Raw genomic sequence first — 17123 nt, 5'->3', positions numbered from 1 at the left:
AGACACGGATATTATATGCCCTGCTCGATATAAATACAACTGGATATAAACTTCAGGAGGCCAAAGTATATCACCTCTCTCGTTCACTCCTGTATCTTGAGCATCTAACACTGTGCCAGGCATATGATTGCTCTGGCAGCCCTGCGCCAGCCTCCCGGGCTTCCTCCCAGCACAGCCTGTGAGCGACAGCCCTTCCCTTGCACCTGACTGGGCCTCTGGGGCAAGGAGGTGCTGCACGAAAGGAAATCTGAGGCACAGAGAAGTTAACTGCCTGGTCCAAGATCACAGAACTAAGCTGTGAGACTTGAGTTGGTGTCCTTCATGCATCACGTCTTCCCATCATTTAAGAAGCCACTGAGATACTTGCATATTTAGCTGTCTCCTACCTGCGGTGTGGCTGACAGGGTCTTGGTGCTCTGGCCTGGTGTCAGGCCTGAACCTCTGAGATGGGAGAGCCGAGTTCAGGACATTGGTCCACCAGAGACCTCCCGGTCCCACGTAATATCAAACAGCGAGAGCTCTCCCAGAGATCTCCATCTCAATGCTAAGACCCAGCTCCACCCAACAGCCAGCAAGCTCCAGTGCTGGATGCCCATGCCAATGAACTAGTAAGACAGGAACACAACCCATGCATTAGCAGAGAGGCTGCCTAAAATCATACTAAGTTCACAGACACCCCAAGACACATCACCGAACGTGGCCCTGCCCACCAGAAAGACAAGATCCAGCCCCACCCACGAGAACACAGGCACCAGTCCCCTCCACCAGGAAGCCTACACAAGCCACTGAACCAACCTCACCCACTGGGGACAGACACCAAAAACAATGGGAACTATGAACCTGCAGCCTGTGAAAAGGAGACCCCAAACATAGTAAGTTAAACAAAATGAGAAGACAGAGAAATATGCAGCAGATGAAGGAGCAAGGTAAAAACCCACCAGACCAAACAAATAGAGAGGAAATAGGCAGTCTACCTGAAAAAAGAATTCAGAGTAATGATAGTAAAGATGATCCAAAATCTTGTAAATAGAATGGAGAAAATACAAGAAACGTTTAACAAGGACCTAGAAGAACTAAACAGCAAACAAACAATGAGGAACAACACACTAAATGAAATTTAAAATTCTCTAGAAGGAACCAATAGCAGAATAACTGAGGCAGAAGAACGGAGGAACGACCTGGAAGATAAAATAGTGGAAATGACTACTGCAGAGCAGAGTAAAGAAAAAAGAATGAAAAGAATTGAGGACAGTCTCAGAGACCTCTGGGACAACATTAAACACACCAACATTCGAATTATAGGGGTCCCAGAAGAAGAGAAAAAGAAAGGGACTGAGAAAATAATTGAAGAGATTATAGTTGAAAACTTCCCTAACATGGGAAAGGAAATAGTCAATCAAGTCCAGGAAGCACAGAGAGTCCCATACAGGATAAATCCAAGGAGAAACATGCCAAGACACACATTAATCAAACTAACAAAAATTAAATACAAAGAAAAAAACATTACAAGCAGCAAGGGAAAAGCAACAAAAACCACACAAGGGAATCCCCATAAGGTTAACAGCTGATCTTTCAGCAGAAATCTGCAAGCCAGAAGGGAGTGGCAGGACATATTTGAAGTGATGAAAGGGAAAAACCTACAACCAAGATTACTCTACCTAGCAAGGATCTCATTCAGATTCGACGGAGAAATTAAAACATTTACAGACAAGCAAGAGCTAAGAGAATTCAGCACCACCAAACCAGCTTTACAACAAATGCTAAAGGAACTTTTCTAGGCAGGAAACACAAGAGGAGGAAAAGACCTACAATAACAAACCCAAAACAATTAAGAAAATGGTAATAGGAACATACATATCGATAATTACCTTATATGTAAACGTATTAAATGCTCCAAACAAAAGACATAGACTAGCTGAATGGATACAGAAACAAGACCTGTATATATGCTGTCTACAAGAGACCCACTTCAGACCTAGGGACACATACAGATTGAAAGTGAGGGGATGGAAAAAGATATTCCATGCAAATGGAAATCAAAAGACAGCTGGAGTAGCAATTCTCATATCAGACAAAATAGACTTTAAAATAAAGACTATTACAAGAGACAAAGAAGGACACTACAGAATGATCAAGGGATCAATCCAAGAGAAAATATAACAATTGTAAATATTTATGCACCCAACATAGGAGCACCTCAATACATAAGGCAAATGCTAACAGCCATAAAAAGGGAAATCAACAGTAACACAATAATAGTAGGGGACTTTAACACCCCACTTTAACCAATGGACTGATCATCCAAAATGAAAATAAATAAGGAAACACAAGCTTTAAATGACACATTAAACAAGATGAACTTAATTGGTATTTATAGGACATTCCATCCAAAAACAACAGAATACACTTTCTTCTCAAGTGCTCATGGAACACTCTCCAGGATAGATCATATCTTGGGTCACAAATCAAGCCTTGGTAAATTTAAGAAAATTGAAATGGTATCAAGTATCTTTTCTGACCGCAGTGCTATAAGACTAGATATCAGTTACAGGAAAAACACTGTAAAAAATACAAACACATGGAGGCTAAACAATATGCTATTAAATAACCAAGAGATTAATGAAGAAATCAAAGAGGAAATCAAAAAATACCTAGAAACAAATGACAATGAAAGCACAACAACCCAAAACCTATGGGATGCAACAAAAGCAGTTCTAAGAGGGAAGTTTATAGCAATACAATCCTACCTCAAGAAACAAGAAAAATCTCAAATAAACAAGCTAAACTTACACCTAAAGCAATTAGAGAAAGAAGAACCAAAAAAATCCAAAGTTAGCAGAAGGAAAGAAATCATAAAGATCAGATCAGAAATAAATGAAAAAGAAATGAAGGACACAATAGCAAAGATCAATAAAACTAAAAGCTGTTCTTTGAGAAGATAAACAAAATTGATAAACCATTAGCCAGACTCGTCAAGAAAAAAAGGAAGAAGACTCAAATCAATAGAATTAGAAATGAAAAAGGAGAAGTAACAGCTGACACTGCAGAAATACAAATGATCATGAGAGATTACTACAAGCAACTATATGCCAATAAAATGGAAAACCTGGAAGAAATGGACAGATTCTTAGAAATGCACAGCCTTCCAAGACTGAACCAAGAAGAAACAGAAAATATGAACAGACCAATCACAAGCACTGAAATTGAAACTGTGATTAAAAATCTTCCAACAAACAAAAGCCCAGGAGCAGATGGCTTCACAGGCAAATTCTGTCAAACATTTAGAGAAGAGCTAACACCTATCCTTCTCAAACTCTTCCAAAATATAGCAGAGGGAGGAACACTCCCAAACTCATTCTACAAGGCCACCATCACCCTGATACCAAAACCAGAAAAAGATGTCACAAAGAAAGAAAACTACAGGCCAATATCACTGATGAACATAGATGCAAAAACCCTCAACAAAATACTAGCAAACAGAATCCAACAGCACATTAAAAGGATCATACACCATGATCAAGTGGGGTTTATCCCAGGAATTCAAGGATTCTTCAATATACACAATCAATCAATGTGATACACCATATTAACAAATTGAAGGAGAAAAACCATATGATCATCTCAATGGATGCAGAAAAACCTTTCCACAAAATCAACACCCATTTATGATAAAAACCCTCCAGAAAGTAGGCATAGAGGAAACCTACCTCAACATAATAAAGGCCATATATGACAAACCCACAGTCAACGTCGTTCTCAGTGGTGAAAAACTGAAACCATTTCCTCTAAGATCAGGAACAAGACAAGGTTGCCCACTCTCATCGCTATTATTCAACATAGTTTTGGAAGTTTTAGACACAGCAATCAGAGAAGAAAAAGAAATAAAAGGAATCCAAATCAGAAAAGAAAAAGTAAAACTGTCACTGTTTGCAGATGACATGATACTATACATAGAGAATCCTAAAGATGCTACCAGAAAACTACTAGAGCTAATCAATGAATTTGGTAAAGTAGCAGGATACAAAATTAATGCACAGAAATCTCTTGCATTCCTATACACTAATGATAAAAAAACTGAAAGAGAAATTAAGGAAACATTCCCATTTACCATTGCAACAAAAACAATAAAATACCTAGGAATAGGGCTTCCCTGGTGGTGCAGTGGTTGAGAATCTGCCTGCCAATGCAGGGGACATGGGTTCGAGCCCTGGGCTGGGAAGATCCCACATGCCGTGGAGCAACTAGGCCCGTGAGCCACAGCTGCTGAGCCTGCGCGTCTGGAGCCCGTGCTCCGCAACAAGAGAGGCCGCGACAGTGAAAGGCCCGCGCACCGCAATGAAGAGTGGCCCCCACTTGCCACAACTAGAGAAAGCCCTCACACAGAAACGAAGACCCAACACAGCTAAAAATAAATAAATAAATAAAAAATTAAAAAAAAAATACCTAGGAATAAACCTACCTAAGGAGACAAAAGACCTGTATGCAGAAAACTATAAGACACTGATGAAAAAAATTAAAGATATACAAAGAGATGGAGAGATATACCATGTTCTTGATTGGAAGAATCAACATTGTGAAAATGACTATACTACCCAAAGCAATCTACAGATTCAGTGTAATCCCTATCAAACTACCACTGGCATTTCTCACAGAACTAGAACAAAAAATTTCACAATTTGTATGGAAACACAAAAGACCCCGAATAGCCACAGCAAACTTGAGAAGGAAAAACAGGGCTGGAGGAATCAGTCTCCCTGACTTCAGACTATACTACAAAGCTACAGTCATCAAGACAGTATGGTAATGGCACAAAAATAGAAATATAGATCAATGGAACAGGATAGAAAGCCCAGAGATAAACCCACACAAATATGATCACCTTATCTTTGATAAAGGAGGCAAGAATATACAATGGAGAAAAGACAGTCTCTTCAATAAGTGGTGCTGGGAAAACTGGATAGCTACATGTAAAAGAATGAAATTAGAACACTCCTTAACACTGTATACAAAAATAAACTCAAAATGGGGCTTCCCTGGTGGCACAGTGGTTAAGAATCTGCCTGCCAATGCAGGGGACACGGATTCGAGCCCTGGTCTGGGAGGATCCCACATGCCGCGGAGCAACTAGGCCCGTAAGCCACAACTACTGAGCCTGCGCGTCTGGAGCCTGTGCTCCGCAACAAGAGAGGCTGCGATAGTGAGAGGCCCGCACACCGCGATGAAGAGTGGCCCCCGCTTGCCACAACTAGAGAAAGCCCTCGCACAGAAACGAAGACCCAACACAGCCAAAATAAATAAATAAATAAATAAATAAAAATAAGGTACCGCTTACTTTTAAAAAATAATAATAAATAAATAAATAAATAAGTAAATAAATAAACTCAAAATGGATTGAAGACCTAAATGTAAGGCCAGACACTATAAAACTCTTAGGGGAAAACATAGGCAGAACACTCTATGACATCAATCACAGCAAGATCCTTTTTGACCACCTCCTAGAGAAATGGAAATAAAAACAAAAATAAACAAATGGGACCTCATGAAACTTAAAAGCTTTTGCACAGCAAAGGAACACATAAACAAGACAAAAAGACAGCCCTCAGAATGGGAGAAAATATTTGCAAACAAAGCAACAAACAAAGGATTAATCTCCAAAATATACAAGCAGCTCGTGCAGCTCAATATCAAAAAAACAAACAACCCAATCCAAAAATGGGCAGAAGACCTAAATAGACATTTCTCCAAAGAAGATATACAGATTGCCAACAAACAGATGAAAGGATGCTCAACATCACTAATCATCAGAGAAATTCAAATCAAAACTACAATGAGGTATCACCTCACACCAGTCAGAATGGCCATAATCAAAAAATCTACAAACAATAAATGCTGGAGAGGGTGTGGAGAAAAGGGAACCCTCTTGCACTGTTGGTGGGAATGTAAATTGATACAGCCACTATGGAGAACAGTATGGAGGTTCCTTAAAAAACTAAAAGTAGAACTACCATACAACCCAGCAATCCCACTACTGGGCATATACCTTGAGAAAACCATAATTCAAAAAGAGGCATGTACCACAATGTTCATTGCAGCACTATTTACAATAGTCAGGACATGGAAGCAACCTAAGTGTCCATCGACAGATGAATGGATAAAGAAGATGTGGCACACATATACAACGGAATATTACTCAGCCATAAAAAGAAACGAAATTGAACTATTTGTAGTGAGGTGCGTGGACCTAGAGTCTGTCATACAGTGTGAAGTAAGTCAGAAAGAGAAAAATAAATACCGTATGCTAACACCTATATGTGGAATCTTAAAAAAAAACAAAAAAAAATGGTTCTGATGAACCTAGGGGCAGGACAGGAATAAAGACGCAGACGTAGAGAATAGACTTGAGGACACGGGGAGGGGGAAGGGTAAGCTGGGACAAAATGAGAGAGTAGAATTGAGATATATACACTTCCAAATGTAAAACAGATAGCTAGTGGGAAGCAGCTGCATAGCACAGGGAGGTCAGCTCCGTGCTTTGTGACCACCTACAGGGGTGGGATAGGGAGGGTGGGAGGGAGACACAAGAGGGAGGGGATATGGGGATATATGTATATATATAGCTGATTCACTTTGTTATACAGCGGAAACTAACACAACATTGTAAAGCAATTATACTCCAATAAAGATATTAAAAAATAAAAAAATACTGCCACCAAAACCTGGCATCCCACAGGCAGCGTGGCTTGTGGTTTCTATGGAAACAGCAACTGACTTTTTAGCCTAATTTAGATTTTAAAATACAGAATTGAATATACAGTCAATTCCTAATTATTCACCCCAAGAGGGAGAAAAGGAAGTACCCTAGCGCAAGAAAGTACAGTACCTCCGTGCTATTGAAACAGGCAATTTCACCCCAGCATTTCTAGCACCCCAGCTTTGGGTATCATGCACTTTACCAAAGGGCCCCTTAGGGCACGTGGCTATAAAGGGCTGGAAGGCTGTTGGAGAGAATACTGAGCTGAGGGAGAGAAAGGGAGGCTGACAGTTTTCCTGGACCATTCTGGCACCAGCCACAACATTCAACGGGTGTTCCTGCCACTTTGGCACTTGGACTAATTGTGAATGTGGTCAAAGATAAAGAATCCATTTATGCTACTGAAGCAATAGAATCCCTGGACTACTCAAAAGAAATCAGACAGGAGCAAAGAAAAGCAGAGAGTCTGAAATGGTTTAACAAAATTTTTTTTTAAAAAAGGGACTTCCCTGGTGGTGCAGTGATTAAGAATCCACCTGCCAATGCAGGAGACACGGGTTCCAGCCCTTGTCTGGGAAGATCCCACATGCCACAGAGCAACTAAGCCCGTGTGCCACAACTACTAAGCCTGCGCTCTAGAGCCTGCAAGCCACAACTACTGAGCCCACGTGCCACAGCTACTGAAGCCCGCACACCTAGAGCCCGAGCTCCGCAACAAAGAGAAGCCACCGCAATGAGAAGCCCGCGCACAGCAACGAAGAGTAGCCCCCGCTCGCCGCAACTAGAGAAAGCCAGCACACAGCAACAAAGACCCAATGCAGCCAAAAATAAATAAATAAATAAATAAATTAAAAAAAAAAAAAAAAAAAGGAGGAGAGGAGGAAGCTGAGAAGACTCTTAAAAACATGATGAGTCCCTGTCCTCCAAAGTCTCCCTAACGCATTTCCTCAAAGGTACACATCACACAGACCACCACCACACCCCCCAAGCCCTGCCAAGAAGTCAGGATCAGCCCTTCAGGGACAGAGCTATTCAGCTGTTTCACACTGATGAAGCTGAAGCTAGTCCAAGGCCATGGGAGATCAACAGCCACCAGGGGCCAAAACTTGGGTCTAAATTCCCTCAGGAAGGGAGTCAGGTGACCTCATTGCCTTTAGTACCCCCAGAGGGATAACACCCTGTGACAAGCTAAGGACATTCAGCTCACTCCCTGCTTCCCTTCAACCTTTTTACCTCCTCCTCAGCATCCCCCATAACCTCCTTAGGATCTGTAATCTCAGTGAAATTGTGGTACATACTTTGTTTGATTTGGCAGTATAGAAAGTCAGTCTCTGTTCTGAATTCAGTGTCATGTTTTAAGACAACTGCCAAGAAATCAAAGAAAATGAACTTTTTTTTTTTGGCACTTAACCATTTTCTCAGGGAGCCCTCTCACACTGCCCACCTGAGCGTTCATATTTGCTCCGTCCAGGTAGACCTGTCCTCCGTGTTGGTGGATCAGGTCACACACATCTCCAATGTTCTCTTCAAACACTCCATTGGTGGATGGATATGTAATCATGATTGCTGCCAGGTTCTCCTTGTGTTTATCCACCTGAAAGATAAAAAAGGGCAGAGGGAGACAATGAGAGGGAATGTTTCTTTCTTAGCCAATCCCTCGCTTTTTATTTTAAAGGATTAAGAAGGACGAAGACTCGTTCTATTCATTTCTGGAACTGTCTCAATGTAGGATGACGCTAATAGGAGATCCACAGCCATTACTCCCTTTGTAAATCATTCCAAAGAAATAACAAGATCCCTTCAGGATAGGTCTCCATTGTCAAAACCAAAAAACTGTTCAGAAGATTTTTGGGTATTTTGGGCTCAACTCTCTAAAGTGGTTTTCCTTTGGTTCAAATCATCTCAATAATTATTTCAGATCTTTTTGGTTCCAGACAAGTTGATTCTCACAGTTAATCTCTCTCTGCTCATCTTGCCATATCCACCCTTATCCCCTTTCCCTCCCATTCTACTGAAACTAGAATTTCCACTAGGAGTATTCTGCTCTGATTAAAAAAAAACTCCATCTTTTTCCTTTTGACAGAAGGCAAGCATATCTAAAAGGCATGTTCCTGTTTTTTTGACCAGCAAGTCAGTGAACAGGCTCATGTGGAAATGAAAAAAAACCTTTTTAAGGTCATATCCTATTTTGGAGAGACTTAATAATTATAACTACTGGCCCAGAATATTTATCAGTAAAAACTTTATGGAGCTATGGAAGCAGGAGGGTGGGTGGGAGAGGTGAGCAGCGTTGTGTGTTTTCATCTTCTCTTTGAGGTGGTTACATGAAGTTCTCAGTCTCCATACCTAACAACCCCGACAAAATCACATTGCTATTCAAGTGATTTCCTTCCCTCTTAAGATGCAGCCTCCAGTCCACCAGTGGAAAGCAGATACGGTTGCTAGGCAACCTCTTCCTGGAGGTTGGGAGGTTGGGAGTGGGGATTGGTGCTGCAAGAAGGAAGATGGAATATTGCCTGAAATTCAGCAGGTAACGGCTGGGGCCATCATAAGCATCTGCAGAATCTACATTTATGTTTTAATTCCCAACACAAAGATTGAGAATACCAGTGACTGCCAGTTTGACTGTTAATGGGGGAAGGAGGGGAAGGTTGGGCAGAAGGAGGCAGGTAGATCCTGCAAGGAGTATCCTTACTACCACCATGAATAATTCATTCAGTTTCTTACACATGCACACATTAGATGATGGGATTTCAGTGTAAAGGACCTTCTCCCTGTTAGAGAAGGAAGAGGTAAAATAGACTGTGGTCAGCTTTATTCTGGACCAGAAATGTGACTCTTGCTTTTATTTTTCTTATAGAGTCGGCTAGGTTTTCTGATTTTATGCCATTCTCCCTAGACTCATTCAGAGGAGGAACTGCAGTCTTTTAATTAGAATGCAAAAGAAGATAAACTATCCCTGATCCCCACAACTTCTTTCCAACCCAGACCTCCCCCATCTGTTAAGTGGAAGATGAGTACCATAGCCTTGAGGTGAGCTGCATCGATATTCCCGTATTTATCCACCTCCACAGGCTGAATCTTCATGCCTGCCATGTGGGCACTTGCAGGATTGGTTCCATGTGCGGATTTTGGAATGAGGCAAACCTTAGGAATGGAATGAAAGGAAGGAAGGAGAGAAAAATCACCAGGCTATTCATAATGACAGAAAAGTCCTACAAAATACTTGGAGCATAAATTCAATAGGCGCCACATGCTCTATTTAAATTGACCAGTAGTGCCTTAAAGTTTACTACAATTTCATTATTACTGTATTGCAAAACAATGTCCAACAGGAGTTTACACTTGAATCCCCAAATACTGTTCCCTAAAGACTTTCAGAATATTAATACTCTCCTCCCTTAACCCAGCAACACCAAAAGCAGGTCTAGGCTTATTCTAACCTTGTCTCAGCTATAATATATAGAAAGCACCTTACAAGAACATGAGATTGGAAGTTAAACTCTAGGACTCAAATGCACACATCACAGCTCCAGTGCTCTGCTTGGCTCTACTGAGACCAGGAGAAGTAATAGCCGACATATTCCAAGGCCTCTCAGTGCCAACACACCAATGACTACTTCATTATTGGATGCTTACTCTGTGCAATGAATTGTTAGTTGCCATGAGAATCATAACTAAGCACAAATGCCGATCAGCCCCTGCCCTGTGCTCACACACTGCGTTCACTGACAAGGCTGGCATCCGTATAAATAAATGTCTAGAAGGACTTCCCTGGAGGTCCAGTGGCTAAGACTCCGCGCTTCCAATGCAGGGGACGCGGGTTTGATCCCTGGTTGGGGAACTAAGATCCCACATGCCGGGCGGTGCGGTCAGATTAAAAAACTAAAAATAAATAAATAAATAAAAGGACCCTTTAAACAGGGACTGCATCACCTCAACCTAGTCTCCTTGGCCAGTGGAAACATCTCCTCCTCCCTTATCTGAGGAAGCCGTTCCTCTCTTTCCAAAGCATCTTGTTGTTGTCAGTATAATTGGGGAAATAAAAATTCTTTAAAAAAAAATGTCTAGAGCCCACAGGTACCAAAGGAAATCAGAATAACGGGGTGCCACTTCAAGTTGAAGAGATCAAGAGAAAGTATTTCAAGAGCTAGAACCTAAGCCAGAGCTTAAAGATGTGTTGAATTCTTATGGAAGGCGGATGGTAGGCACAACGTTAAAATTCCCAGATTTAAATCATTTGCATTTCCTGCCCCCAAATCATGGGAACACAGGTGCTCTGTGTGATCTGATGGTGCCCCACTACAGGAAAGGGCCTCATGGAGTTCCCTCCAACAGAAAGCAACAAGAAGAAGCAATGTTGACCCTGAAAACAATCCTGTTTTTAATTTTTTTAAATCCCAGAACCAATACTGACACCCCTTGAAGAGAAGTGGATGGGCATCATAAAAATAGGCTTATGAAGGGGATATTTAGCTTACAGCTGTTTCCTCAAAAACAGCAAAGCCATCTACTTAAGCAAAATGTATGTGACCCAAAGAGAACTACAAACAGAGGCAAACATGAAATTACTTTGTTGTTCTTCTGCAGACAGAAAGTTAGTGCCTCTTTTGAATGGTTACTGGTCTCATGCTTATTATGCTGTGTTGTCCTCAAATCCTTTTTCTTGTTTAAATGTTTCCCTTTTGTATTAAGTTCTTTTCTTTAATTTCTCAGGACCAAAGCTGGAGTTATTTTTCCTTTCTCACAAGATATTTTTATTCTACCAAAGGATCTTTGGATAAAAGGATCCCTTCTGGGCAGAACACTGATCAAGGAAGGGAAAGGTGAATATTTAAAAATGAATATAAAATATTTGTTAAAGGCCTCAATGAAGAATTCATACCAGAGAAGTTATAAGGAAACAAAAACATCCAAGCTAAAAATGTCACTCATCTTGTGATACACTGAATAGCATCCAAATGTGTCCACATTCTAATCCCAGAGTCTATGAATGTGACTTTATATGGCAAAAGGGATTTTGCTGGTGTGATTAAATTAAGGATCTTGAGGTGAGAAATTGAGGATCTTGAGATGGCATCTTGAAATCTGGATTATAGGTTGGACCCTAAATGCATTCACAAGTGTTCTCATCATAAGGAGCCAGGGGAAGCTTTGACTACAGAGGAGGTAGAAGATGTGATAACTGAACAAGGGGTTGGAGTGATGGCAGGAAGGGGCCATGAGTCAAGGAATGTAGGAGGCCTCCAGAAACTAGGAAAGGCAAAGAAACAGATTCTCTCCTGAATCCTCCACAAGGAACGAGCCCTGCCAACACACTGACTTTAGCCAAGTGAAACCAATTTCAGACTTCTAGCCTCCATAACTATAAGAAAATAAATCTGTGTTGTTCTAAGTCACTAAGTTTGTAGTAATTCGTTACAGTAGCCATGGGAAACTAATACACATCCTGATATAAGGATTAGCGGGAAGAAAAGGTCTCAGTGGTTTTGTCAGGGATTTCTTGCTGTTAGACGTTTCTGATTTTCTATGTGGATCCTCACTTTAAAAATTGTGGCGTTGCAAAGGACTTGGAAATAACAGGACCCAGATTTGATATTTTATCAACATTAACCCTCTTTGGTACATTTATGCCAATTTAGGTGGATGCTGTGTTTTTCTAACCCCCCAATGCACCTGGTATAGACCCAACATAGCTAGCTCATCCTCAAAGACTTGCTGGGGGCTTCCCTGGTGGTGCAGTGGTTAAGAATCCATCTGCCAATGCAGGTGACACGGGTTCAAGCCCTGGTCTGGTAAGATCCCACATGACAACTAAGCCCACGAGCCACAACTACTGAAGCCCGTGTGCCACAACTACTGAAGCCTGCGCACCTAGAGCCTGTGCTCCACAACAAGAGAAGCCACCGCAATGAGAAGCCCACTCACTGCAACGAAAAGTGGCCCCCGCTCGCGGCAACCAGAGAAAGCCAGCACACAGCAACGGAAGACCCAATGCAGCCAAAAAACAAATGAATAAATAAATAAAATAAATCTATAAAAAAAAAAAAAAAGAAGACTTGCTGAATGAGTGACAGATTAAGGAGGAGGGCTCCTTTGCAAGGGAAATCAATTTCTTACCACAGGTAAAATCCAAAAACAAAAGGCCACTCCTTTGCCTCAGGCAGCTGAGAAAAGAAAAATACATATAGGTTTTGGGGTTGTTTTTTGGTGGTGGGTTTTTTTTTGGTTTTGGGGGGGTTTTTTGGTCAGTGTTTTCCCTTTGTATAGGAAATTCAGTATCTGATCAACAAACCTGAGTTAGTATTTGACAGGCAAATTGAGTTAATAAATATAAAGTGTTTAGGACAGTGCCTGGCACAGGGTAATTTCTATATAAGTGTTTGTTAAATAATTTGTATTCTCTCAAGTTAAACTGGTAAATCAAGAACCTGGCCATTGCATTTTAGGAACCTCTGAAATTTAACCTAAGAGTAAATGTGAAAATAACTTCCAAAACAGCTTGAAATAAGAGAATCATCAGGAACCCGGGAGGTTCTGTAGCACATGACTTCCCCACATTCTTTTTTTTTTTTTTCAAAAGGATATATATATATATATATATTTTAATATTAATTAATTAATTTATTTATTTTGGCTGTGTTGGGTCTTCGTTTCTGTGCGAGGGCTTTCTCTAGTTGTGGCGAGCGGGGGCCACTCTTCATCGCGGTGCGCGGGCCTCTCACTGTCGCGGCTTCTCCTGTTGCGGAGCACAGGCTCCAGACGCGCAGGCTCAGCAATTGTGGCTCACGGGCCTAGTTGCTCCGCGGCATGTGGGATCTTCCCAGACCAGGGCTCTAACCCATGTCCCCTGCATTGGCAGGCAGATTCTCAACCACTGCGCCACCAGGGAAGCCCCAAAAGGATATATTTTACTAGATTCCATTAGAGTCTGTTGTATGGAAGCAGCTGTCTTAGACATCTCTGATGTTGAAAAATCCTGATTATTTGAATAATAAGTCATTTTCTTTTTCTCTAACTAAAAAAGTCAGGTTTAATTAAAATCTTTAATCTAGAAAGGATGCCAACATTTCCGAACTTAAGAGTTCTGTATTTCTACAAGCTCAGTGACTGGGTAGCCTTCCCTGCCTCCCCTCACCCACCCCCCAAAATGCAGCATCCCACTCCTCTCTGTCCTTCAGTGGAATAACCTCTTCCAACATTTCAGTGATGGTAGTGTGAACAGTGGTGCCAGAAGAAAAGTCACACACAAGGGGACTGAGAGAGAAGGGAGGACTGGAAAAAACAAAGAAGGAAAAGGAGCTAAAAAGAATCCATGAGTCACAGAAGAACTCTGCCCAGGCCCAATCAAAACGTCTCTCATCCTTTTTCCTTGACCTTTCTGGTTTGGTCCCCAACTCCTAGACATTCACAGATAGCTCCGGGTGTCAGACTAAAGAGCAGGGAACCAAGGAGGGATGGGAAGTATCACAGAGTGGACAGCCCTGGGTTTTAGCTGGCCTTTTCTCGCTAGCTGCTCACTGGCTTTCCACAAGCACCACAGTGTAGATCTCGGCAGCCTCTCCATAAAGCAGGAGCGACATGAAGATGGTTACACAGGATGAATGGCTCCCTCCCCAGGAGTCCCAGACACCTCATGGTTAAAGAACATAACAATGGGGAGTTCCAAGGGCTACTGAGTACATGGAAGCCACGGAGGAAAAATAGAAAAAGCAACTTTAAATGTCAGTCATCTGGCATCCTCTCACTGGAGTCCCAGTGTTTCCTTTCTGACTCTATGACGGTGCTGAGATTCTGAGGTCCAAAGAACAATTGTAATTCCAAACTAACCCTTCCTTAGAAAGTTAAAGACTTCAACACCTAAGCGAAAAAAAAAAGTTGAAATATCAGGGACTGTGTCTGTCTTATTTATCGCTTGATCTCTCTCTGGACTGGCGCACACAGTGCCTCGCATGTGGCCAGTCTTCAATAACTTATTCAAGTAATAAATGTCCTGTTTTCCAAAAGGTCTTTGAAAGTCAATTCTATTCCCCAACCAGGACGAAGGCCTGGGAAAACACACCTGTGTAATCAGGATGGATAAGCAAGGGAAGGTGGGAGAAAATTTTTTTTCTCCCCTTTTGTGAAAGGGAAGTGAAATAGTATTTAAATTCTTCACTGCAAAATCCAGGCAACGGGCCACAAACTATCTTCCAGCTTTAATAAAACCAGGAATGGACTAAGATTGGACTACCACCCACTGCACCCCACTTATGTGGGCAGCCAGACCACCCCAGCACCTTTTTCTCTAACTCTCCTGGGCTGGGCAGACACTTCGACCTGCTCCTGGCTCCTACCCACTGCTCCCTCTAGCACCACCTCCACAGCTCATGAAGTTCAAGTTTAGCGTGGCCATCACCAAAATGAAGGTCCCAGGAACACAGACCTCCTTCAGCCACAATCTGAAGCCTGTGTTGTTAGGTCATCTGCTAAAGGCACTGCCTTTGGGGATTAGTGGAGGCCTGGCGAGCCCATTAGCACCTGCTGGCCGCACAAGGGCCCCCCAAAAGCAGTTTGGACCCTGGAGACTAGACTCTCACCCAAAGCAAACAAAGAAGCAGAACCATGAACTCTGCTCCATGTCCCATGTCTTCTTTTGTTGCTTAGAGCTGAGAATCACTTAATAGGGAATTTATTTATTCAATAAATATTTTCTGAGCATACATATGACAAGAACTGTGCTCAGGCACAGTAGGAGTTACAGAAGAATGAAAGCTCAGTCTCTGCCCTCTGTCCAGGGCTGAGCCAAGGAGGGAGGCTTGGAATGGCAACATTCCTGCCCCTTCCTCCCTTTGCTCCCTGCGGGGAGCAGGTCCACAGCCAACTGGCTGACTTTTACAGACTGGGTTTGAGAGAAAGCCTTTTATCTCCAAATGTTTTCCCTCAAAATGGTCCAGTGAAACGTCTTGGAGGCAAGGATCGTAATAGCCAGTTCATAGACATTTGTTTCTTGATTATATGTTTCCCCAGCTTCTTCCAAGAAGACTTGGAGGGAGTGTCCCACAGAATGAAAGGGACCCTAAAGCTGAACCTGCTGCCCTCCCCCCACCCCCCGGTGGTGAGCAAACGGTCCACACTCACTGTTCTGTGTCTCTCTCCTTTCCCGTCTAAGTAGGCTCGGATAGTGGCCAGCCCAGCGTATTCCCCCTGGGCTCCGCTGCAAAGACAGGAAGAAAAGGGTCAGAGCTTTATGCCTCTCTGCTTTCATTTACTCATTCAATATTCATCGGGCACAGGCTGTGTGTTCACCAACATGTGACACTAAAAGCTCACCTAGGACCCCTGCATGAGCCTAAAGGCTTGAACAACCAGAACAGTGCCTGGTCTGTGCACTAAAGCTTACCCATGCACCTAAAAAATTTTTTTTTATTATGGAAAATTCCAAAATTATAGAAAAGTAGAGAGAAGAATATAAGGAACCATCACATTATACCTATCACCCAGCTTTAAAAATGATCAGATTATGGTCAATCTTGTTTCCACCTATATCCTTCACTCTGAACTAGATTATTTTGAAGCAGAACTCAAGCATCATATCATTTCATCAATTCAATCTTCAATATGTATCTTCCAAAGATAAGAATTATTTTTAAAAGATAACTGTAGGGACTTCCCTGGTGGTCCAGTGGTTAAGACTCCACGCTTCCAGTGCAGTGGGCACGGGTTTGATCCTGGTTGGGGAACTAAGATCCCGCATGCCGCATGGCGCGGCCATAATAAATAAATAAATAAATAAAAACAAAAGATAATTATTACACCTAAAACAATGAACAATAATTTCTTAACATCACCAAATGTTTAGTCAATGATCAGATTACCCCAAAGGAACTGTACACTTTGAGTGTGGCACCATTCCTGACAGTCTCAGGGTTGGCTTTCCCAAGCCCTAATGATCATGGCTGCTAGAGGCTGGCCATCCCCGTCTCAGCAGTCCTTGAAGACACTACTTTTAGAGAACACTTAATGACTAACATTCCAGGGAGGGATGCTGAGTCAGTCATAAACTGTTACTTAATGTTCTCAGTACTCTCTGCAGGAAGGAAAGGAAGTGAGTAATAGGTTTTTTTAATCCCATTCAAAATGCATATTTCCTCCATTTCGCAAAATTACACCATCTTTTGACTCTGTGGAAGGCGCGGTGGTTTTGGCATTCATCGCTTCTGGTCACCCCGTAATATTGAGATCATACTCCAAAAAAGCACAAGGCTTAAGAATAAATTGGATAAACTGTTTAATTTCTAAACTAAAAGCTAAAATTTTGAGCATTGGAAAACATTTTTTGAGAGAACGCTGGGATGGAACCAGTTGGATTTGAAATATCTGCAAACTAGCA

General features: G+C 41.9%; 1 protein-coding gene across 1 annotated transcript in view; it reads right to left on the bottom strand.

Moving 5' to 3' along the window:
• Positions 1-17123, bottom strand: part of GLDC (glycine decarboxylase) — a 99194-nt gene that overhangs the window by 19100 nt on the left and 62971 nt on the right. The window contains exons 16-18 of the mRNA XM_082404373.1: positions 15872-15947; positions 9773-9898; positions 8196-8345 (exon numbers count right to left, since the gene is read on the bottom strand). Coding sequence (XP_082260499.1) covers positions 8196-8345; positions 9773-9898; positions 15872-15947 — 352 coding nt within the window. The remainder of the gene's footprint in view (positions 1-8195; positions 8346-9772; positions 9899-15871; positions 15948-17123) is intronic.

The sequence above is a fragment of the Balaenoptera borealis genome (assembly GCF_965194805.1).
Source record: "Balaenoptera borealis genome assembly, chromosome: 8".
Taxonomy (NCBI): Eukaryota; Metazoa; Chordata; class Mammalia; order Artiodactyla; family Balaenopteridae; genus Balaenoptera; species Balaenoptera borealis.
This window is presented reverse-complemented; position numbering and strand designations above follow the sequence as displayed.